Genomic DNA, 23,113 nt, shown 5'->3' with positions numbered 1-23,113 from the left:
TACCACTTGCTTAGATGGATGGCGTTTGTATTTTGCCATTGAACAGGTCTTGCAATTCAAAGTTGTTTCTGTTGCTAACCGAAGCATTTTAGGGAAAAAATAGTCCCTCAAGATTTTCTTGTGCTGCTCGGTGAGCCCTGTTGTATTCTGCTATGACAATTTCCCTCTGCTCAGTTGTATCCGTTATGTCCTGCACGAAGCTTTTCGTATATTTGAATGACGTGCTGGGGAACAGTTCGACTAGTCGATGTTGAATAAATGCCAAGATCGGTAGGGAGCAATATATTGCGTTTACCACCTCAGCATTAACAAAATCTTGTAAAATGTTAAGCAGATTTTCTCGGTTAGAAATTTTTATTACGTGTCGCACCTTGCTTTTAAACAAGATGAATGTGTTAACAGAGGAGCTGTTTCCTTCCTCAATTACTATTTAGTTCCGGAAACAGTTTACTGGGTTGTCCGTCGTGTCTATGGTGTATGTCAGTGATTGTTCGCTGTGTATGGTTGCTACGTCTGATTCTATTTCGTCTTCTAAGACATTTATGTTCTGGCGAGACAGCGCGTCTGCCACAAGGTTTTCTTTGCCAGGTTTATAAACTAATTTCGCGCCGTGATCGTCGATAATCCCCTTCCAGCGTTTTAGTTTCGCGTTAGGGTTTTTGTCCGAGACGGCAAAGGTAAGTGGCTGGTGGTCGGTAAAGATCTGCAAGCCTTTCACTCCGTACAAGTAATTCCGGAGGTTTTTTAGTGCCCAAACTATAGCGAGGAGCTCTCGCTCGTTGGTTGCATAATTTTTTTCGTTGTCCCGCAGCGCTCGTGATATCATAGTGATGGGGCGGCCATCTTGTGATAGTACTGCTCCCAATCCAGAGCCTGACGCATCAGTCGTCAAGTCAAATGGCTTTTTGAAGTCCGGGTAGGATAGCAGAACGTCCTCTGATGGCAAGATCTCTCTCAGTCTGTCAAACGTTTCTCTCTGTTCCTTGGTCATATCTATGTCGACTTTTCTCGACTGATATTTGCTAATTTTACCATTTTCTCCCTTTAGGATATTCGTTAAGGGTCTTGCGATAGTCGCGAAGTTTTTTATGAAGCACCTATTATAGCTTGCTAGTCCCAGGAAAGATCTGAGTTCTTATAACGTTCTAGGCGGGGGGAATTGTTTTATTGCTTTGACCTTCTCAGGTGAAGTTCGTAGCCCTGTTTGAGACACTATGAATCCCAAGTATTCGACGCTTTTTTTGAAGAACTTTGACTTTTCTTGGGACACTCTCATGCCCGCCTCTAAGAGTTTCGTTAAGGCCCAATCCACGTCCCTAACATGGTCCTCTTTTGTTTTGGAAAATATTATAACGTCATCGACATACACATAGCATATCTTTGAAATTCCTTCCCGGAGGACATCGTCGATGGCCCTCTGGAAAATGCTCGGGGCATTTTTAAGTCCAAATGGCAGTCTACAGAATTCGTATTTGCCGTTGTTGATTGAAAAGGCTGTCTTTTCCCTGTCCTTTTCTGCCAGCTCTATCTGATGGAAGCCTGACTTGAGGTCGAGTGTCGTAAAAAATTTCGACTCGCCCATATTCGACAGGATTGTCGAGATAGTAGGGATAGGGTATCTATCGTCTACGGTTTTTTGGTTGAGTTTTCTAAAGTCGATACCCAATCGCTTCTTTTTAACCCCATTTTGGTCAGTTCCTTTTTTGTCCACAACCCAGGTAGGGTTATTATATGGGGACTTGGATGGCCTTATTACGCCGTCCGCAAGAAGTTGTTTAACCTCTGCATTGACGAATTCGGTTACACCCATGGGGTGAGGTTATGACTTAGAGTATACCGGTTCCCCATCTGTTTTAATCGTTGCCAATGTGTTTATGTTGAAAGGCAGCGCTTCGTCAGGATCGGCGAAGGCTTTATGATTTTTTACAATCATTTTATCGAAGGTGGCTTTAATTGCCAGAGGAACGTCCTCGTCATCGATTTTTATGAAGTTAACGTTTTCCGCTTTAGCAAACTGGATCTTTTCAGTTCCATTGCTAGTGTGCAGAACATTTTTAGTAAAATCGAGCTTCGCATTTATTTGTTTAAGTAAGTCGAGTCCGATAATGCCGTTAAAATCCTTAAGGTCGTTAAGAATGAAAAAGGGTGTTTTTACGTTGAACACTGAAACTAGACATTTTTTATCTATTTTAGTAAAGCCATGGATCGACTTTACTGTGAAGGGTTTATCCGCTGCCACGATGCCTTTCAGCCCCGGGAGTGGAGTAATGTAATTTTTAGAGGTGCCTGTGTCGATTAATAGTTTTATTTCTTTTCCTGCTACCGTACGTGTAATGTAAGGAAGCAGGGATTTTATTCTAAAAAATTGCAGGAGTCTTCTCCAGCTAACTCGTCCTCTATCTCCGTGGTGCTTGCTTGCGCAACGAAGTCATATTCCTCATCGTCGGTTTTTTCTTCCGGCATGAAGTTTATTTTTTGTTGGGATCGTGTCGACCCCCTTTGCCACGCCGTGGGCTCCTTGAACCTGGAGGAGGTGTCGACCTCCATTGGTTCTGGTGCTGGTTGGCTTGGACCTGCGCTATTATATGGTTTTTGTTTAAAAGAACCGCTCTGATTAGTTGCTCCCTTTTGGGTCCTGACAAAGTGAGGGTTCTTTTTTATCGCCCCCTGGCTTTGGTTCTGTTCATAGTTTTTTCACCCCGTTTGTCGCTGGTTGCTCGGCCTAAATATCTTTTCCTCGCTGTGGCGGGCGAAGGTGGCTGCGAAAGCGCTTCTGTCATTACTTGCCTCAGCTTCTTGAGCTAATGCCAAGGCTGATGGTAAGTCTCTTGGTTGCGCCGGAAAAACGGCTATTTTCAATGACTTTTTTAAGCCAGATATGAACGCATGTAAAGCGTCATCTCTGTGCTGTTCATTTAGGACTGCCGCCGCGGTGGCGTCGTGAGTCATGATTGTTTTGTTGGTAAGAAGCGTTAGCTTCCGTTCGATCTCGTCATAGTATTTAAGAAGGGGCAGTTCTCCCTGTCTTGATAGACTTAACTCTTGTTTAATTACGTGTGCTGGAGTTTTGTCCGCATACGTAAAATCCAACCTTGCCAGTATGGCATGAAAGTTAAACACTGTGTTAATGGCTCACTGTGTGTATGGCTCAAATACACTATATGCTGCAGTAGCAGCCTGCCTCCAGGAAACATAGTTTTCCTGCTTCCCGTCGAACTCCGGGACAGATTTTACCATATCCAGGGGTTCGTTACATTCTTTTCCCGGTTCTATTTCTATTTCCAGAAAAGTCTGAATTTTCGGAGTTTTATCCTTTAATGAGCATAACTCCCCAATAATTTTGTCTAATTTTTCATCGAATAACTCCTGTTGCCTTTGGAGCGCGAAGGCTATGGCAGCTTCCATGCTCGCAATTTGTTCAGCCTGCATTTCTTCTCTGTTCTGGGTTCGTGCGTTTTTAAAGTCAAGAGCACTGTCTCGGATGTGTGATACCCTGCTGGTCGATGGGTGACAATCACTTTCAGATTGATTCTGTTCTGATTTCTGCCTTTCTACTCTTGTCTTCAAAAGTTTTTTGTATTCTTCTAGAACTTCTTCGTCCGATGAGACGTTGTCGCTATTTCTATACATGAGTCAGAAAAAAAATATCGTGGGTGCCACAAAATTCAATCAAAGGTTTGTTAAAAAAATATTTTTGTACCTATTATTTCTTGCAACAAAATTTAAATATCAAAAAGAACGTTTTATTAAAAAAATGTTTTGTATTTTTTTGTGACGGAAATCAGGCATAAAAAAAATAAATTTTTATTACTAAAAATTCTCCAAAAAATATAACTGGTTTATTTTATTATATGAAAATTTGAAATTTATTCGTTTTTAAGTGTCAATGAGATTTATTTTTGAAATATTTGCATTAGCGAACACTTAGGACAAAAAGCCTACCCACATGTTCTTATATTTATTTCGTCTTCGAGTTCTATGTTTTGCCGACGGCTTTTGCCGCCACTGGTACTGCCGCAGTCGTTGCCGCTGCCGCTGCTGTCGTCGCTGCCGCCGCTGTCGCTGCTGTTGTCACTGCTGCTTCCGTTATCGCTGCCGCTGCTATCGTCGCTGCCGCCGCTGTCGCTGCTGTTGTCGCTGCCGCCGCTGTCTCTGCTGTTGTCACTGCTGCTGCCGTTATCGCTGCCGCTGCTGTTGTCTTCTTAGGGAGTAATTTCTTGAACTTCCCGTTGCAGACGGTTTTTTTTCACTTGTTAAGAGCAATTTTTTCCAGTTTTCCCTCACTTTGTTAATAGTTTTGGGAAATATTACGGTTTGATTTTCGTGTTTATTTTTTTAGTGCAAGTTCTTGACCGCACTTTATATTTTCACTTGCACTTATTGCACTCGTTGATTTTACTTTTTACTTTCACTTGCATTTTCTTGCACTTGGATCGCGTGAGTATCGTTGAGTTGGGCGACAATTATAAAACCGTTGGGTATTTATTTTATATTTTATTTATTTCCATACGCCCGTAAGGGCATAGGTATTTTATACAGAGTTAGTTCTCTGGAGTACAATTTTTGACTAAACTAAAGAACCTATCCAACTGCAGCTTGAGACCTTTGCCTGACTGCAGCGCTGTCGCCAAGGTGCCAGGTCAGCGTTTTGTCCCTGCCCGTGGCGATCACTCGCTCCGCGAGTGCTCTGTTCTGACTCCGGGTACTTGCACCCGGAACGCGCGGTCAGCGGTTTCTTCGCTGCGCGTGCAGGCCACCGGATATGGTCTGCAACTCGGCAGTTTCTTCTCGTGGGAACTGCCTGTGTTAACTTATATGTTTGTCACCTGACCTTTTTCTATTTTTTTGTTGAGGGCAAATTAATGATATCTCAGACAATAGAGGGTGAGACTCCTAAATCCCATGGTATCGGTTTTTTTTGCGAAAGCGTTCCATGCTGAATCAGCATCGACGACTTCCGAGCGTGCTACGGGAGCGGGGTAAGAAATAAAACAAGAAAGAAATAATACAATAATCAGAGGCAGAAGACACAGTGAAGTGCAGGTGCCGAAACACCGAAATTGGCCAATACAGTAAGCAGTAACGAATTGGTCAGAGTAAGCAATTCATGAGAACATACAGCAGGCAATATGTGTACGCAGCAAATAATATGAAACCTAGAAGAATTCAGAAGTGGGCCATTAAGCCAGAAAAAGGGGAAATGCTGTACCTAAGTGGGAACACTTAGATGACCCGGAAGCAATACCACCGCTATAAAAGAGCCCCACCTTAGGTTCGAAGAGACAGTCCAAGATGATTACGAATCGGGCAGTCACAGTCCAAGATGATTGCGAATCGGGCAGTCATAGTCCAAGATAATTGAGAATCAGGAGTCGAGAAAGAAACGACAGCGGAACCGCGTTTGGTCCTCTACTGGCAAGAACAGTAATCGCGGAGGACCTATCCGAGTGATCGAACTTAGAACCCGATAGAAATATAACTTATATATCATGGGATCTACAACCTCGAAAGCATCCGACAACACGGCAAACATAGTGAACAACGTCGAAATTGTAGACCACAAGGAGGACATAACCAAAGTCTACAATATTTTGTGCCTCATTACTGGACTCTTTATCCTTATGTTGATTCTGAACCTCCTACGGATGTACAAGCGATCTGTGTAGATTCGTCGGGACCACGGACACGAGCTGGAAAAATCATAGCTGACACCGCCGATTGGCCAGAAAGGAGCCAGCACTAACATATCATCCCGTGCAAAAATGACAATTACTTTATTATTACTATTTCAATTTCGGCAAAACAATCAACGACACCCATCAATAATAAATAAACAATTTAATTCAAGCAAAAGACCAAAGTTTCTATTTGTAATTGGAATCACCAGAAGAAGCCGCAGCTAGAAGTGCTACCGTCAACCGTCGCGATTCGTATTGCAATAAAGCGAATAGCTTCTATTTTTCTTCTGTTTGTGAAATAAGACCAGCATCGTAGTAATAATGTTAAGTGAATTTGCACTAATATAAATACTTTTATGCATATGTGTGTAATTAATTTCCCAAACCCAGAATACCACAAAGAGAGCTCTCGTCGATGGAAATAAAAAGGGGTAAGTGAGTTGCGTTCGACTTACTGTCAAACAAAAGTATATATATATATATATATTTACACACATGCGTATATATCTAGATCTATGTGCAACTTAAACATTTAGATATATATCGAATCCTGATACATTAAATTTACAGTCATGTAAGATCCCTATTATTATTTTTATAAAGTAACTCAAAATATTATTCTTTAAAAATTTATTCATTCTCAACAGTTTTATTATACGTTAATACAAATATTATATACACCGCTTAGAATATTTTTTCAATTTAATTAATTTGGCACCCTAATTTACTCTTTTATTTGTCAATTAAATGCGCACCTTTTAAATGAAAAATCTTTTCAATAAATTATAATATGAAACAGAACTCAATAATGTCTTGGTAAAAGTTTATAAAAGGGGGAGCTGGCGCAAATGGAAAAACTCGTGTCAAAAACAATGACCTAACTTGCGACTGACGACATTGACAATAGGGGATCGCATTGCAGTGGCCGGCGGCGATCCATCGGCATACGGGATGTATGAAGGGGCAGGGTAAAACAGCCACACGCTGCCGATCGAAATTCGGTCAAGCGCTCGAACTAGCTACTTGAGAAGCTTGTGGGCAGCGACGAAAAATGACAAAACGAACTGGACGATCTCTATCATGTTCCTAAGGCACGATAAATTTATTCTCGTTATGTAGGGGAGGGAGTGGTTTCCAAAGAACCCACCCCATCCGGCGAGCTGAATCGGCAACCAGCGTGCCTACCCAGGACGCAACTCCCTCGGCCCTTTGGACTGGGCACTAATACACCGACGTAACATTGCATTACGGTTTTAGTTTTTTTTTATAACTGTCTCTATTTTATGTTATTTGTGTTTTCCTAGCGAATTCGATAATTGCCCACTAAACTAAAAGGGCCCCGTAACATCGTGCTTGGTTTCGTTGCTCCACTTGTTTGTAATGTTTATACTGCATCACCGTTCAACAATCTATAATCATACTCGTCTTGCACGCCGTTAAAATCCGGTATTGACTTAACCACGTGGAGTGGTTTGTCGCACGGAAATGCTTCTGTCTGTACTGCGACTCTTTAGTAGGCCTCTACCTGTGGGCGTTCTTCGCGAGTGTTTTGTAGCTGCCTGTTGACCGAGCTGACTTAAGCTTTTGTCTGTACTGCGACTCTTTGGTAGGCCTAAACCTGTGTGCGTTTTTCGTGAATGTTTTGTAGCTGCCTGTTGACCGAGCTGATTTCACCTTTAAATTTTGCTCGGAGCCGAGCTTTCTGTTGCGCTAAAGGTTTTTAAACCCTTGATAATGTTTTGCAAATCATTCGGGTTCATTATATCCTCTTCTTCTTCCTTAACTTGAAGTTCCTTAAAGTTCGAACGAGTTCTTTATATATCTTTATAATTTCAGTCAGAAGGTTGCAATGCAATGATGGACACAACCCGATCATATAAAGTAAATATATTCTTGATCAGCATCACCAGGGGAGTCGATCTTCGTCCGTCCGTTTCTACGCAAACTATACTTCTCCTTACTTTAAAGTTCTTCTCTGAAATCAGTTACTCTTCAACCTATTATTATTGCATCATCTTTTTATTCATGTACACACCAATGCTAACACACTCAAAGCATTCATAAAAGGATGCCGACACCGCAGAATAAAGTTATTTATTTGACCTCATCCCGATCGTGTGATAATCTAAATCGGAACACAACATTTTCTGCCGACGATTGATAAATAAAATTAATAAAATTTGTGCCACAAGTCAATTTGCAAAGGTTTTTAGCTCAGCAACAAGGATTTGCGCAGCAGTTAATGCAACAACAACAGAGATGGATGGATTCCATACTCACCCAAATCAGTAGAGTGAAAAATTTTAATAAGGATCATCAAAATTGGGAAACGTAACTTCAACAACTAACTCAGGACTTTGACGCATACTCGGTACAAACCAAAAAAAAAAAAAAGCGTACATGCTATCGTGGGTAGGCACTCACACATTTGGGCTTGTGGAAAATCTGTTTGGTAGAAAAAACAACTGAAAAACTATCGGAGCACTTTAAGCAGAAGCTACATATTGTTGCTGCTTGATATGAACTTTTCTAACATCAGATGCGGAACTCTCAAACTCATACAAAATGGACTTACTCGCGAGTGGTAATTTTTATGGCAATCCGATGGATGTTCATTTAAATACGTAAATGAAATGATCCGCGATCCAATAGTTGTGCATACTCCAATAAACACCATTTGCAAAAGCAATTGCCGAAGTATACAAAACAACAAAAAGAACAGTGGAAGTGTTAGAGGATAACGAAAAGAGCTCTTTGGATATGAATGCCGTTTACACATACAAACCAAATCATATACAAATCATACACCAAATAACGCAAAACTGCTTTAAAATCATCCTCCGGCTGCGGTCGAACACACACTCGCGAAATATAGAAAATGTTACATTGTCGACTCAATACCCGAATTTTAGAACATCCAGAAATTGCAGGTACCCGTATACGATCGCTGGGAAACAACTAAGTGCAGAACTCAGAACAGATTTTTTTTATCAATAGGAATTAACCTCTTACCATTTTTGGCATCAGAATTGGATGGGTCGTCTGCCGCATAAAAAAGAGTCTCGGATGGAATCCAAATCCACCCAGGAAGCGTTCAACAGAGTACAAAGTGTACCAAAACAAAGCCAAAATGCATTCTATGCTCTAGAGGAGTCAAATGAGGCACTCGATTCTGAGCAGGTTGTGCCCAGAGAACCGGAAGGCCATGAACAAAATGCCGAATGGTTAAGTTGCTTCAGCTTAACCTGAAGATCTGCTTTCGCAGACGGTGATCGACGAGACAAAACCAGAAAGTTGCTGGCAACAGAGCACTGATGCTGGCGCAGCCATATGGAGTTGTTAGCAGCCCCCGGGACAGATAACGCAAATGACGTCCATGGCGAAAATCGATGGTGTAACCATGTACAGCTGTTACATAGCCCCGATCAGGGACATATTGCACGAAATCGCCCAGGACGCGCGAATGATTGGGAAAAAGTAGTTGGGCTTCAAGAAGTCGACCAGACTGATGTCACTGATAGGAATTATGACAAAGAGTTGAACGAATTAGATTTTCACATTTCGACACTGACAAACAATATGAAGAAAAAACTGTAGGAAATTGTGTCAAGTAAGGTACAAAATTGATGATTTGCCAACGCTACCTACAATTCAGGTACTCAAATTTTTTTGGAGATTCCAAAGTTTGGGACCTGTTTTAATAAAATTATTCATTTAAGAGAGAACCTAAGTCCTTCCTTAAAATTTAATTACCTTATGATCTTACATAGGGCAGAAGCCAGAAATGTGGTTTCTCACTTATTGTTGGGATCTGGGGAAAATTATGAAAATAAAAGATCATATTTTAGATCAATTGAATCGACCTCTTGAGCTTCAAGATTTAGATGTTGACTCAGTTAGGCAACTAAGAATGTTTATTGACACAATAAATGAGTCATTCACATGATAAAATTAATGGCACAATTGTCCGATGAGGTTGATATAGTTTTTGCACACATAATAATCAGAAAATTTAACAAAGAAACTTTATTCAACGGTTATCCGACGTTATTGAATTTTTGGAGCAACGTTTATTTATGATTAGCTCAATTCAGGATGAGAAGCCTGCAAAAAAAAAAAAATAGTTGCTACATATGTAAGAACATTGTGTCCTACCACTTTTCGCATTTGCAGAGGCATAAGACATTTTCCGATGTCAGAAATTTAAGACTTTAAGTCCAATCGAAAGAATGCAAAAAGTTAAGTGAGTACAATTGCTCAAAAAAAAGCAGAAGCGAAATTACGTGTTCGTTTTGCAAGAAAAACCATCATTGCATGCTTTACATAAATTATAATAAAATTAATGAAAAAGAAAAGGTTAATACCTGCATGATGTCGGACAAGCGTTGCTTGCTACAGCATGCGTTCAAATTAAATCCTCAAATGGAGGTTTAAAAACATTAAGAGCTTTGATTGACAACGGGCTTAGTGCAAGGAGATTCTCAGTACTAAGTCTATAATTTTGAAATAGATGCATATCATATAATGGCGGAATCGACTCCTAATAAGTGTCAAAGGTAGCAATCCAACAAAAAAAACTTGTGAAGGAAGTTGTGGAGGAGTACCAACGATAACAGCTGTGAGCCTACGCCTCCTTGACCAAGTTTATCTTAAATCTGTAAATATAACACAATTATTGAGAATAAGTCGCATTGGGTTAAGCTAAATAGAAAAAAAAAGATGTTGGGTGTTCAAGGTTCAGAACAACACCAAGGGTCGAGTGCAATGCGGGACTAAAAATTGAAAATAACAGAATTACCAGAGCAAGGAATTTTTGACCATTAGATCCGATTTCACTGTTCGAATGACATACATGACATGCATGCGTTTTTTGCCTGCCTTTTTTAATAAACGAGCCTTCACGGAAGCAGAGACGAATTGTCTGAAAACGGAAGATCTTATACAGTATATGTGGACAGCGCAATCAATTGGGACGCTGTTGCGGACTTGGCAGCACTCATTCTAAAGGCATTGAGTCGCCGAGAACAATATAGACACTCTGGTTGTACACAATTCTTTCCTAAAACGCCTTCGAAAATTTCTTTTAATGCGAGCCAGGCACTTTGGGGATTGTTTGTAAGTAAGTTTTTGAAAACCTCACTTATTTTTATTTTGATTTCATACATACATTTTGTAGATAACAATAACCATAAAATGAATAAAATACATTTGTTTCTTTTGAATTAAAAAAAGGTATCTTTGTGAATGTGTAGTGTAATACGGAATAACAATTTTTTTAAAAATAGTAATTTTAGAGATTTTAAAGCGCAAGGTGGACTTTGTTTTGGTAAGTTTTTTTCCCCAATTCCAAGTTTGCTGAAGACTTTAAAAAATAGTTCTCTCGGTTTACGGTGTCCAAATACCGAAAAAGTTTTCAAATGCCAGTTTAAGCGAAAATTTGATAACAGCATAAAATCCAAACCCGAACCAATTTTGCGAAAGGTATAATGTAGAATTTTTAGTTTTTTCAATGAATTTCAATTTTACAAAGTGGTTAAGATTTTATGCTTGTCGCTGTGTAATCAATTAAATTATAAGTTTAAGTCCTGAGATTAAACCTTGATTTTTCTGCACCTACTCCCTGATTCAGAAAAATACACTCCAATTTTTATGTAGGCCAAAATTTTTTTTTACGTTTTATTTTTATCTCCAGTTCTGATTAATCGATTTGGGTCATCGATAACTTATACTAGAAATGAAATGTTGTTTTACTTTCTTATACTTGTTATAAGGATAGCTTACCCAAAATAGTTTTTAAAATTAGTTAAGACGGAAATTTTTGCATTGTAAAATTAAAAAAAAAAAAATATACGCCTAAAAACGGGAAATACTTCTTCCCCGGCCCTTGTTTTTTCGACTGAATACTAATAACTCTACGTAACAGAAATTTAAATATAACTAGTTCTGATGGTAAAAAAAAATTAATTGCGATAGCTTTATTGGCTAAACTTGAAACAATTTAAATGTCCGGGCTTTGGAGTGCAACACAATGTTTTTTTTTTCTAACTCCTTTTGTGGCAAAATCTTGCCTCCCTCAAGGGTGACCCGTTCAAATGATATTTGCATTACATTATAAAATTGGTTATTCCAATTCCAGTCTTCAGTATTTTTGTAAATCCGTTGTACGAAAATAAAACTATTTTCCTGGGATTTATAAAGAGCAAGCTCTTTTGTGATCTTTTAAATATGGTAAGAAATGTATTTTATTTAAGTTCAATAAGTACTCAATTATACGATGTGCTATTGTGCGAAACGTGTTGCTGAGCGGGTGATTACAATTACAAGATTTGAAATTTTGTATTTTTGGCCGTCAATGCTAGTTCCTTTGACTTAATGCGTTAAGTTAGTATACTAAATTATTAGCCCTAGGTAGGAAAACTCAGACAAATTAGAGTCTTTGTCAAAAACGGCCAGTATTTGTAAAAATTACAAAGTTGTTAAGGGAAATATCCGAAAATGAAAAAAATAATTTGGAGATACAACTCTTCTGTTATCGATAAAGCGAGACAATTTTAAAAAAAGATCGCAGTCAAAAAACAAAGATTGAAAATCAACAAAAAGTGAAAGTTTAAAAAATTAAAAATAAAATCATCAGATGAAAGACTCTCATTTTTTAAAATGAACCTTTATTTACAATTTCAATTCAGAACATTTACATTTAAAAATACCAAATTTTGGATGACAAATTTATTTGAGAATCGATATAACTTAATTGTGTTACGCACTTAAACCGATATACAAGGGTGCAACAGAACTTGTGCGCTTCATTGCAAAACGATTCAGAACGATTTTTTTTAAGAATTATCCTAACCTTTTCAGGGTTGGCACGTTCCTAGATTAAAAGTTGAAAATTAAACTGGCACAGGCATAGTGTTCGGTTGCCTTAGTTTTTTGCCCAGTATAAAAAGAGAGGTATACAGGATATAATAATTGTGGATCTAATTTAGTGTAAGTATTAAAGGTCTGCAATAACGGAAAAAATGGCATTCTAATGTACAACTGTAAAAATGAGTTGAACGGAAAAATATTAATATTAACAAGAAAGAAAGCAAACTTCGGCAAGCCGAAGTTCATATACCCTTGCAGCTATTGCAAGAATTAAATATTTTTGAAAACATTAAAATTATGATTTACTTGTGTATATTTTTAACAACATTGAAGCTATGATGATTTGCAGCCCATTTATTAGATAGTTATTTTATATATTTTTATTATTTCTATGGGAGCTATATGATATAATCGTCCGATTTTTTTATATTTTTATATTTTTTTTTTTTTATTTTTTTTAAAAAAAAAAATTTTTTATTTTTTTTTTTTTTTTTTTTTTTTTTTTCCGATTGTTCCTATGGGAGCTATATGCTATAGTCGTCCGATTTTGATGAAATTTAAACCGTAATTCTGAAATATTTAACCATTACTATATGTCAAAGAACTAAAAAAATGAATAACAGCAAAGTTATAACTTTTATACTTTATAGGGTCGGAAATGTTTCCAAACTTTTGACTTAAGTTATAATACGCTTTGAAAGAGTATAAAAATAAGAAATTCAGTTTTAAGGACAAGTTCAATGAAGTCAGTGTCAAGCAAGGTTAATACTGAAACTGAAAAGGTGAAAAATGCATGCGCGGGGATGGGGTGATGCCTAGGCAGCTATGTAAAATATATGACCGAATTTTGTAAAATTAAAAATCGATAGCTAAAACCGTTTGAAATTGTCTATATGTCGATGTTTTCTCGATTTTACGATTTTTTCTATTGTAGCTATAAGATAAAGCCGTGTGTTTTTAATAAAGTGCAAAAACAACAGCTCTGCCACCCTGTCTATTATATTGCTATTAATTTTATGAAACTTTAATTTAAAACTAATATGGTTTTATCTCGAAGTATGTTTAAAAATAACGAAATTATTTTTTGTGTTCTCCAATCTTCTTGATTATAATATATATACTACCTGCCAAAGAAAGGTGGCTTTCTGAAATTTTTTTAGACTTCACAGTCAGAAATAGATAAAAAATAAATCGTTATGTGGCCGGAAACTTTTTCTTTACTGCGTAACAAACTCCTGCCCAAATTATATATCAGTTGACAGAAGTTAAAATGCTTCTCTTTATATTTTTAATTTACTTAGTTAATTCAAGTTAACGTCCTTTTCTAATATTTTTACTTGATTTAGTAAATTCGAGGAATCAATGGAACTGGTAGCCACGCATGGCGGTAGCGTTTCTGTTCTTTCCGTGGCCAGGTAAGTTTCAACAGAAGTAGATTTTTTAGAATTATGTATATTTGAATACTTCCCAGACTTTACATTAACCACTTACTGACGCTGAAACAATACGAGGAGGCGGCAAAACTTTGCTTGCGGGTGCTGGGCAATAACAAATCCCTTTGGGAAGAAGAAGTTTTTAAATTTGTGAAGTGTCAGCAGTTACGATCCGTTAGCCCATATCTGCCGACATCCGACGATTGCAAACTTGATCCCCATGTGTACGAGATGGTTTTGTACGAGTTTCTGAAGTTCGATGTGAATGGCTTTTTAAATCTTATTAAGGAGTGGCCATCTCAGCTTTACGACGGATTAGCTGTTATAAACGCCATTCACGATCATTTTCGCAAGCAGCACGCCAATCAAATGCTGGAATCCCTGGCTCTTCTTTATTCATATCAGGGTGATTACGAAAGCGCCCTACGAATGTATTTAAAGTAGGTATTTAAATCGCTAGTGAAAACTGATTGACAAAATTTTCAAAGATTGCAGAACAAGGACGTCTTCGATTTAATAAAACGTCATAAGCTTTACGAAGTTATTTCAAAGTTAATTATTCCACTTATTCAATTGGACCGTGAACGTGCCTTTGAAATTTTATTAGACAAGGACAAGATAAAGTCTGAATTGGTTGTTCATCAGCTGGAACACAACAAAGAATACCTGTACTGGGTAATACGCTCATATAACAGCTTGAAACCATTAAATAACATTTTTTTTTTCAGTATCTTGACTCATTGCTGAAAGTGGACTCAAAGAATATTTTTCAAAATAAGCTGGTGTCCTTGTATGCAAAGTATGATCGGAAGAAACTTTTGCCCTTTCTTAGGCGTTCAAAGGAGTATGTTATTCAGGAGGCCTTGGTCATTTGCAAACAGCAAGGCTTCTATCCGGAGATGGTCTACTTGCTGGGTTGCATGGGTGGAGTAGAAGCGGCAGAAGCCCTAAATATCATTGTTCACAGCGTAGGAAAACTTAAATATATATAAAGTTTATAATATAATTAATACAGTTTATAAATTTCGCAGATGAATGACATAGAATTGGCTATAGACTTTTGCAAGGAACACGATGACATCGACCTATGGAATCAGCTAATTAATGAATCCGCCAAGCAGCCGGAGATTGTTTCCAATGTCTTGGACGGCATAGTGGGTAAGCTCTGTAGCTTCTGATTAGTAGTTGTACCCTTGCAGAGAGTATTTTAATTTTGTTAGAAGTTGGTAACGCAATGAAGGAGACGTTTCCGACCCCATAAAGTATATATATTCTTGATCATGATCAATGGGGAAGTCGATATAGCCATGTCCGTCTGGGTGTCTGTTTTAATACCGTTTGCGAGCTCTGTTTAAAAGCTAGCGATCTGAAACTTGTACAATCGTTCTTAAACATGTGTACGCAGATCAAGTCTATTTCCTATAGCTCCCATAGCAACAAACGGATATAACTTGCAAGAATTGAAGATATGTCGCTTTCCAAATCGTATTTTCACGCAGTATAAAAGCTATTGACATGAATCTGTCCAAATCGAATTTTTAATGCATAACTTGATCAGGTTAAAAGGGCGTACCGATCAGGCGCCTATATCCTATAGCGCCCAAACGAATAAAAGGTTTACCCTTCTACCCTTCGGTCTAAATTTGATTTTTTTCAAAGTTTGCAAGGGTGTTAAATCTTCGGCTTGCTGAAGATAGTTCCCGTCCTTGTTTTGATCAATTTAACTCTTCCATTTTAGATTATGTTAATCCTGAGGTAGTCGTAAGTAGGATTAAAATTGGCCAGACCATTCCTAACCTGCGGGAATCACTGATTAAAATGCTTTGGCACTATAGTATACAAGAGGAAATATTCTCCACTGCCCAACAAATTCAGCTGAAAGACTATTTTGATACCCACTCGGAGGCTGTGGCCCTTCAACGACGTGGACAGCAAGTATCCTGCAAACAACTTTGCCCATTGTGCCATCGTCCAGTGCTTATGAAAAATAGTGTTTTCAATAGTATAGTCGTATTTAAATGTGGTCATATCTACCATGGACCTTGTGTACAAGGCGTCTTTTTCGATAATCCCTGCATTGAATGCAAATTAAGGACCCATGATCCCGATGACGAAGAATAGATCTTGCGGGGCATTCTCTCAGGCTTTGTTGTTATTATCTTTAGACTTTTCTATGTTGTAATGAATTTTTGACGTTTTAAATAAATATCAACCAATATATTTAAATTATGTGGTTACCTTCAACAAAAAATAAAGTGTGTTTGTAGTTGTGAGCAATATTTAAAAAAAAACATTTTTTTGGATGTTCGTGTGAACTGTTTAAGTAAACATGGATCTCCCGGAGATGGTGCAGGTGGTACATAAGTCGGAACAATCAGAAAAATAAATAAAAAAAATGCATTTATCATTTTTTTTTTGGTTTTTCGACAAATAGTATTGGTTAACATTTCAGAATTATAATATAAATTATAATAATAATATATAATTATAATATAATATAACTTATAGCTCCCATAAAAAAACCCAATTAAAAAAAAATGTAAAAAAAATAACATTTCTATTTTTTCATTTTTTCAAAATATGCTTTTGGACAGAGTGATGGTTTATATATACATAGTTGTGCTGAAGTCATCATAACTTCAAATGTTTTTTAATATAAAAAAATCCGGCATATTTTACAGCCAAATGCATCTCAAGCCACCAATATAATTTGTGCTGTTTATGAAACCGATACAGCTTTCATTTCCACCCCACAACTATAGTTTCAAGGTTTTGTTCTGGTGTAGAGGTGATCGAAGGCGCGCCACGCTCCGAACGGTCTGTCGTCGAAAATTGCGACGAAGTCGCTTAATTGGTCGCTTAATTGGCGTATTAGCAGCCGTAGCATCGGACAAGAGCTGGACATTAGTCATTAAACCGTTATAAGCAATTTGGGAGCCACACGACGTATGCTAATCCCTATTGAATCGCAACAAAATCGACCCGTTTCTGAAGCGAATGGTGACTGACGATGAAAAGTGTGTCACTTACGACAACGTTAAACGAACGTGGACTTTAAATGGACAAACGAGGTTAATCAGGCACCATTATAAGTGACACCTAATTTTGAGAAGCATATTATCATTCAATACACACTGATGCGGTGTAATTGTTGTTGATGACGATAATATAGAGAGACCTATTCCATTTCTTGGCTTAAATCAAACCAGTGTCAGCTAAAATGTTGTGTCACAGAATTAGAATGTTTGGGTGCTTTATTAATGTAGAAGGACTCAAATTTAAAGTTATAACAGATCATGCCAGCTTAAAATGGGTTATGAGCCAAAATCATGCAACATTACACCTTCGACATTGAACACAGAAAAATAAGTCTAGATACAGTCCATAAAGCGCTGTCGCAATTGCCAGTCAGAGAAATCAGTGAGCTGTTTATACCCGTTTTCGTTTTCTAACAGTATAAACTGGAGAAACAAAATCGTTTTCCAGACCCTAAGGTTGTTTATTATATCATATATCGTACAAATCAGTTCTATAGCAACGGCGTGTTTGAGTTAAACTGCAAAACTAAATTGTCAACAGAATATCCGAATTTATCTTAATCCGTTAAGTGTCAGCAACTGATATTGTGACAGATGGTTGGAGGATACTCAGTGTACCCGGTAACTGTAACTGTACTTTGGTATAATATTTAGTTGAGATAAAAATAAGTAATGCGATTAACATATTGTAGAAAGTGAATTTCTTTGTGCTCTTGTGATAGTTTTTTGTATATATCTTTGTTGAGGTTGTTAAAATGTATCGAGTTATTATTTGCTTTCCATGTTTATTTGTTCTTAAATGTTTTTGAATATAAACACTGTCTTATTTAGATTATCTATCCTTAGAAGTTGAAAGAAATTTTTTTTTTTTTTTAATTAACTCAAAATATTATTCCTTAAAAATTTATTCATTCTCAACAGTTTTATTATACGTTAATACAAATATTATATACGTCGCGTAGAAAATTTCTCACTTTAATTAATTTGGCACCCTAATTTACTCTTTTATTTGTCAATTAAATGCGCAGCTTTTTAAATGAAAAATCTTTTCAATAAATTATAATATGAAGCAGAAATCAATAATATCTTGATAAACTTTTATAAAAGGGGGAGCTGGCGCAAATGGAAAAACTCGGGTCAAGAACAATGACGTAACTTTCGACTGACGACATTGACAATAGGGGATCGCATTGTAGTGACCGGCGGCGATCCATCGGCATACGGGAGGTAATCGAAATTCAGTCAAGCACTCGAGCTAGCTACTTTAGAAGCTTGTGGGCAGCGACGACAAATGACAAAACGAACTGGACGATCTCTATCATTTTCTCGTTATGTAGGGGAGGGAGTGGTTTCCAAAGAACCCACTCCATCCGGCGAGCTGAACCGGCAACCAGCGTGCCTACCCAGAACGCAACTCCCTCGGCCCAAGTCCTTTGGACTGGGCACTAATACACCGACGTAACAGAATTGGCGCCCAACGGAGGATTCTTCGCATCCTTAGAACTAAGACTTTTTTTGTTTTACGTATTAAAGGTTACGATTTCAAAATCAGAATACCGGATGTAGGGCATATCTGAAAAATTACTTGCCAGACATAATTTTCAATTTTTCGGAACAAAGATCAAAAATAGTCTGTGTCCCCACCTAAAATTCCTTTTCGCAGGTATATTTAATTTAATTTTTTTTGCACATATAAAGTCCCCAACGTCAGCGACAGTCTGAATTGAGAGCCCTCGCAATCGGAACCTTGTCTCAGAATAGCCGTGCGACTTTATGACTCTTTTCAATATCTAGTAAAATCATTTGTCTTTGCTTTATTAATAGAAAAATTTAATGCGTTTTAATTTAAAATTGTATAGTCCTTATATAATATTATCAAATCACGTGCAAGACCGACATAGCATTTTTAGGGAACCAACTACATTTTTTTTGGGTTTTCTCTGGCCGACGCTATCCGCTTGAACCAGGCAAGAACCAGGTCGCTCAAGAGGATCGAGTCCAGAGCAAACCGATTGACTAAGAGGGGGGAGGGGGCGAACAGACCAGATCCGTACAAACCGACGCTATCCGTTTGAACCAGGCAAGAACCAGGTCGTTCGAGAGGTTCCAGTCTGTACGGATTCCACCAATACAAGGGCGGGAGGACTGAATCTACCTCTCTGGCCGACGCTATCCGCTTGTACTAGGCATGAACCAGGTCGCTCTAGAGGTTCGAGTCCAGAGAGAGAGGAAACATGGAGGCAATTTCTTTCGTCTGTCTAAAATAAAGCTCTGTTCGTCTGTCTGTGAGCAAGTCTACCTATTTCCGACGACTGGTCGGGAGGGGGTTTCGGACAGTTCCTTCTACAGGGAATCAGCACTCCGGTGGAGGCTGTAGTCCTGGGAAGAGGTCAGAACGACACGAATGGAACCGGTGGAGACCAGTTGAATCCGATCATAAAATTCACTTATTTAGGCACCTTTTTTATAACTTCTTGGGGGCTTATTTTCGAACGGTTTCTTGACTCATAAACAACTTCCAATGCCAGCGAACCCGACTTAAAAAGTCCTGTATTCTTTTCATAATATAATTGTCAAATAAAACTGCTGTGGTATGCAAAAACAATCAAGCAGCATAAAAAGTGAACGAACACACACATATATTTGTCCAGTCTTTTTGAGTCGCGTCTTGGCTCAAGTGTCTTTATCGTCATCATTCGAATTGGTAATTTGAAGATTTACCTCAATTATTTTGAATTTTTATATTTTTCTGATTTAACAAAAAAAAAAGTGTGGCAGGCGTGTGCCACTATCATGGTTGATTATTGTTTATTTATTATTTAATTACTTCGGCACGAGCCAAGACCTTGAAATACGAAGATAGGTCAGTTAATGGCAGGGAAGAGGAAGAAGGTAACGTTAACAATACTGCTTACTAGGACTGCAAGGACTGCAAGGGCTTCTACCTTAGCCGCAAGACAGGCCTGGAAAGCAAGACAAACCGTGACAACTAGCGATCAACAGGCACAGGAACAGTCGGCCAGCTTTGGCAGCAAGCTAGATAATTTAGTAAGCCTGGCAGAGTACCACAGTTCCACCATGGAGGAGTCGTCAGGAGCTGTAGGGGGTGAAAACTATGGCTTAGGACCACCACAAGGAATGTCCAGCGTGCTACCTAATACAGGAGCACGGTCGCGGCAGTCGGAGTCAGAAAGCAGGCTGGAGCGAATGATGTCTGCGCTGATCATGCAAGGCAACAAGTTAAGGGCTACAGTCGCAACCCAGATTACTGAGTTAAATACCCAGATAATTAGTCTACAAACAAAAGTGGCAGAAATTAGTGAATCACAATCAGGTAATTCACAAACAGCGGGAGACATGCCTGCACAAAACAGCACTTCTCGGCCGGCACATTCGATCCGCTGTGAGCGTCAACTTAACACCGAAACAGGAGTTTCGGGGTCAGCACCGCCGCCAGGACTTAATTCAATGGACCAACATAATCAGAATGACTCTGGCAGATAAAACTGCAACAGTGCGTGGGAAATATCGGGCGCTGAGCACCGACCAACAGAGAACCGGAACGTTAGATTGGTCACGTGGAATCTTAAATTTGATGGGACCAGCCGAGGGATGTCAATAAAAAGTTGTCTCTTCCGAGTAGATCGCATGAAAGCAATGTATGGGTACACAGATGAACAGGTATTCCGAGAATTTCACTGTTTACTCACTGGATCCGCCAGCAAATGGTATTGGCAAATGCTCGAAGACAAAGCGGACGACCATTATTTTGGGTACCACTCGTTAACCCGAGCAATGACCAGAGCATTTTCGACATCTGAGAACGACTATGTCACCATAAAAGAATTAATGGAACGACGACAGGGATATAACGAGAGTTTGGAGGATTATATTTCTGCGATGCACAATTTGCAGTTTTAACTAAGAAATAAGATTCCAGAATCCAACCTTGTGGAGATATTGAAAGAGAACCTAAATTCTCAAATGGGAACCTTTTTGTTGGCGTCAAGCATACCTACATTAACCGAGTTTAAGAGGAAAGGAATACGTGTCGAAAAATGGTTGAAGGACAAGAGGTCGCGCCCGCGGCACGTTGACGAGATCATAAATGAATCGGAAGAAGGATACGAGGCCGATGACTACCATGTATAGGCTATTCAGAACAACCGGCCACCGAAGGGTGCTGGAATGATAAAGCCAGCAAGAGAAAATCCATTTCGTCAAAACTTGGACAAGAAAACCTTGAAGTCAATGGGAACAGAACCCGGAGGAGAATGCACGTCCCCGTTTCATACATACCTTTGCTATACGTGCAATAAGCCGGCGGACTTTTATCGCCACCGTAAAATTGTAGGCGGAACAGGGTGCCAAGGCCGGTTCCATGCAACGCAATGTCACTATTGTGGTAAAAACGACTCTTATCACTCGACTCACCTTCTTTTTTACGGAAAGGTCTGATCGGAGAGCTGGGTCGACCGGTCACAAAAAACGCGTCCCGAGACAATAAAAGAGACGACCTCAAGCACCGCACAGATATCGGCTCATAAGACATGGTATCAGCATAAGGCAGAGTACGAGGAGGCTCGCGCCCGTATCGTTAATACAGCACAAGAGGAAGAAGACGAAAGGGGTAACCAGAAGAATTAGAAACTTCGACATCTACACCAGACCCTGGAATCTGCACGGGAACTAAAAAGAAAATTATTGAAAAATGACAACCGCCTTTTTGCCAAGACGAAAGTAGACGGCAAAGAGATTGTAGCCTTATTAGATACAGGGGTGAGTGCCAACTGCATTGGCAACGAAGCAGAGCTGTTTTTACAACGGAGGCAGCATAAGGTGCAGAGGTTAACCAGACAAAACGTAAAAAAAAAAAAAAATTCATATCTTATCAAATAAAAAAAAAAAAAAAAAAAATATATATATGTGGGAGTGAGATTGTATTATTCCCCGAATCTCTCACATAAAACCCCAGCATTCGTATAACATGACGCCCTAGACAACGAGAGAAGCAACTAAAACGAAGAAGACGAGTAGATGATCAAAAGACGAATTCCAAGAAGACGAGCGTTCTAAGAAGACGAGCGTTCCAAGAAGACGAGCGTTCCAGGAAGACGAGCAGACGACGATCACTACAACGAGATGTGACGACGAGGAGACGAGCAGAGCAACATATCGAGAGGACGAGCATTAGTTGCTGACGAGATCGAGTTGAGTAAAGACGTGCTCAAGCGAACGACGTGTGACGACGAAACGACGGTTAAATCAAACACAAAGATTACTTACTATGTTAATTAATATTAATAATCAAACTTTTAAATTATAACTTTCTTAATAAATAAAAACCCCACATTTGGGGCTCGTCCGGGATGTATCCGAGGAAAGCTGATAGTGAAAGTGAAAAGTGACTAAAGACGACTGTGAAAAAAACATTTTTTTTCTAAACTATGGCCTGCCTAAACGATCTGATTTCCAATACGCTGAAAAGTGCATCGAAAGAAAGCATTTGCGCACTTCACAAATTCATATTCGAAGGAGAAGGAGACAGAAACAATCGCAAACGTTTACGTGAATTTGCTGGCTTTCAGTATGACGAAAATGACGCAGTTTATAAATCCAAATGTGTATACATACACGCAAAATTGAAAGACAAAGACTTGATATCAATATGCGCAGTTTTGGGAATTAACTACGACGTAGAAAATTTGCAGCTGCACATTTTTCGCAATCTGCAGTTTGGCAAACTTCTCTTTTTCAACGAAGTGGACGATTCAGAGAGCGAGGAAACCGACGAAGAGAAGGAAAATGACGAAGACAGCCAAAATGATGATGAAATTAGAAGTGTTTTTTCAACAGGTGTAGAAATACCTTCTACAGACGAAAGGAAGAGAAAGTCGAATTCGCAACGAATCAAGGAAGTTGATATGCCGCGTTTTGCTCTAAGTTTTCGAGACATAGAAGAGTCAATTAAACATTTTGACGGGAGTGATGAAATTCCAATTGAGGTATGGATAAGCGACTTTGAAGATCAAGCCTTACTTATGGGTTGGAATGCGCTACAAAAGCTTATCTTTGCCAAAAAGTCACTTAAAGGTGT

At 38.7% G+C, this 23,113-nt stretch overlaps 1 protein-coding gene across 1 annotated transcript in view; it reads left to right on the top strand.

Annotated features, from left to right (window-relative positions):
• Positions 1–16,204, top strand: part of LOC108136485 (vacuolar protein sorting-associated protein 41 homolog) — a 42,959-nt gene extending 26,755 nt beyond the window's left edge. Inside the window, exons 7-12 of the mRNA XM_041709762.1 lie at positions 13,892–13,960; positions 14,017–14,418; positions 14,467–14,653; positions 14,707–14,946; positions 15,010–15,136; positions 15,717–16,204. Of these exons, the coding sequence (XP_041565696.1) occupies positions 13,892–13,960; positions 14,017–14,418; positions 14,467–14,653; positions 14,707–14,946; positions 15,010–15,136; positions 15,717–16,099 (1,408 nt within the window). The 3' untranslated portion in view covers positions 16,100–16,204. The remainder of the gene's footprint in view (positions 1–13,891; positions 13,961–14,016; positions 14,419–14,466; positions 14,654–14,706; positions 14,947–15,009; positions 15,137–15,716) is intronic.
• Positions 16,205–23,113: the final 6,909 nt, after the last annotated feature.

Source organism: Drosophila elegans, unplaced genomic scaffold, assembly GCF_018152505.1.
Source record: "Drosophila elegans isolate 14027-0461.03 unplaced genomic scaffold, ASM1815250v1 contig_492, whole genome shotgun sequence".
Classification (NCBI taxonomy): domain Eukaryota; kingdom Metazoa; phylum Arthropoda; class Insecta; order Diptera; family Drosophilidae; genus Drosophila; species Drosophila elegans.
The sequence above is the reverse complement of the archived record's forward strand: the minus strand, read 5'-3'. Positions and strand labels throughout refer to the sequence as shown.